This window comes from Limulus polyphemus, unplaced genomic scaffold (assembly GCF_000517525.1).
Source record: "Limulus polyphemus unplaced genomic scaffold, Limulus_polyphemus-2.1.2 Scaffold802, whole genome shotgun sequence".
NCBI classification, from domain to species: Eukaryota; Metazoa; Arthropoda; class Merostomata; order Xiphosura; family Limulidae; genus Limulus; species Limulus polyphemus.
The window spans coordinates 11,319-13,897 of NW_013666412.1; the positions used below are offsets into that span (position 1 = coordinate 11,319).

General features: G+C 41.3%; 1 protein-coding gene across 1 annotated transcript; it reads right to left on the reverse strand.

Moving 5' to 3' along the window:
- Nucleotides 1-725: 725 nt before the first annotated feature.
- Nucleotides 726-1,595, reverse strand: LOC106460599. The gene has a single exon (XM_013920316.1). It carries the CDS (start codon nt 1,593-1,595, stop codon nt 726-728), a length of 870 nt encoding a protein of 289 aa, XP_013775770.1.
- Between the last annotated feature and the right edge of the window lie 984 nt (nt 1,596-2,579).

Sequence of the window (2,579 nt, forward strand, 5' to 3'; positions counted from 1 at the left end):
TACGTAACTGCCTTGATGTTGTGAAGAGAGGTGATCTTCGCATATCACTGACCACACTGCAACCGGACATTCAAAACTTTCAATTGTTCATCAGGCTCAAGGGTCACACTGAATAAAAGTCAATGATTAACAGAATATTTTTTACCTGTATAAGTAAACAATATTGGTACGTATCTGCTCGTTTGATAATTTCCGATAAAAATTCTTTCCAAGAAACTTCAGTGATACAAGTTCCTTCTTGATTAAAACTAGTTTTATCTTTCTCAATATACAAACTTTGTAATACACTTAACAACTTTTATAACACACGCTATAACTCGCAGTGATTCAAACACTTTACTTATGGTGCCTACTGTTGGCTTGATTCAATTATCTATTTATCTCTTCAATCTATCTGCCTATATCACTGGCTTTCTTTGCCAGGCTTATATACAAAAAAAAGATGGCGTCTAGCAAGCACTTGGACATTCGTGGGTTCCTCGATAATTCTAGAAACTCAAGTGCACATGCTCCCAGAATCAGGTGACTTCTGCTGTTGTAATACTGCCCCTTCCTTAGTATTGTTTGTCCCGAACAATAGCCACTTACATTTAACCAATAGATAATTAACAATACAATTGTTAACAATACAATTAACAATAATTAAATGTACAGAATTTACAAACACAAAATTAAAATACAACTTCTTCTTCTTCTGTCGCTTTTCCCGTATCTATACGGGGTCGCTATTCGGTCTTCGTATTCGTCCCCACCAAGGCCTTTCTCTCTAATATCTCCATCCACGCAATCCTTCCATCTTCTCTTTGGTCTTCCTCTCTTCCTTCTCCCCTCCACATCCATATCCAAAACCTTCTTGGGTGCCCATACCACTGCAATCTTCTCTCCTGAACTTTCTTCGATATTTCCACCACTTTAGTTGTTCCTCGAATCCTCTCGTTTCTAGTCCTATCAAGCCTCGTCACTCCACACATCCATCTCAACATTTTCATCTCAGCTATCTCTAATTTCTTCTCTTGAGCCTTTTTGATGGGCCAGGCTTCCGCTCCGTACATCATCGCAGGTCTCACAACGGTTTTATAGACCTTTCCTTTCACCCTTGCGCTGATCTTATTGTCGCATAGCACTTCCAACGCATTTTTCCAATTTTTCCAATTTCTCCATCCTGACTGGATTCTATGGTTTATTTCAGAGTCAAGTGTACCGTTTGATGCCACATAGAACCCAAGATACTCAAAGGTGTTTACCCTTTTAAGTTTATCGTTAAGTAAAGTAACATCCCCCATTTCCTCTTCTCCATTAAAAACCATATACTCCGTCTTCTCTCTACTGACCTTAAGTCCTCTGTCCTCCATCGCTCTCCTACATCTCTTCAATTTCTGCTCTTCTCCCTCCCTGGTGGTATCTATGAGGACTATGTCATCTGCAAATAACATGTCCCAAAGTGCCGGTTCGATGATCCCTTGGCACTGCACATCCATTATCATGTCGAAGATGTATGGGCTTAGAGAAGAGCCTTGGTGAAGTCCAACTGCTACTGTGAACTTCTCCGGCAGCCCGACACTGGTTCTTACTTGCGTCCTCGCTCCCTCATACATATCCTTCACCAACTTCACATACTTTTCAGACACTCCCTTCTCTCTCAGGCATCTCCACACTTCCTCTCTCGGTACTCTGTCATAAAAAAATTAAAATACAACAAAGTCTCTTAATTTTACAGGATGTATCTTCTTCCATACTGGTCTCTGTCTCATTGGCTTCTGCTTCATTTGGGGTTCATCTGCTCCATCAGGAAATGTCCCATTATCGGTAATAACTTAATTAATGGCCTCACTGTTTTCCCTCTCAAAACCGGGTAATTTTTTCTCCAACAGTGGCTTTTTCAGGTGACACATCTGTAACAGCGTCATTTGTTCCATTGTTCACTTCGTCCTAACTGAAATGTCCTGGACTGTGATAATGCCAAAGCCTGTTGGCATGCACCACCTTTGGCTTACCTCGCTGACCACATTTGATTCGGAAAGTCACGTCTGAGAGACGATCCACTATGTCATATGGGCCTTCCCGTGGAGAAGGCAACTTTGGAGACTTCCCTTTCGTCTTCCTGGGATTATACAACCACACTTTGTCTCCTGGTACAAAGCTGACTTCAGTAAATTTCTTATCAAAACATAGCTTTATGGAATCAGCAGACGTTTTCAAGTTTGAACTCACTTGATGATGAATATCATCCATCCCTTCAGATAACATTTTCAGGCAACTCTTCTTAAGGTGGGCGTCCTGTTATCAGGTCCACTTGCAACCTTAGTTTTCGAACAAACATCAGTTTTGCTGGAGTGTATCCAGTGGTCTCATGCTCTGCTGTTCTATGTTCTATAGGCCATCAACAGTGGAGGAAGTAAGACATCCCAGTCATCTTGGTGGCTATTACAAAACGTTGCCAATTCCTGTCCCAGTGTCCAATTGTACTTTTCTACCATCCCATCAAACTGTGGGTGAAGTGGAGTTGTCCTGGTCTTTCGTATGCCAAACAACTTGCAGCATTCATGGAACACAACTGATTAAAGTTACCTGAAGAAGAA

Bases quoted from the DNA above. Each gene is read 5' to 3' on its own strand.
- LOC106460599 (XM_013920316.1), bottom strand. From the start codon at position 1,595: ATGTATGAGGGAGCGAGGACGCAAGTAAGAACCAGTGTCGGGCTGCCG.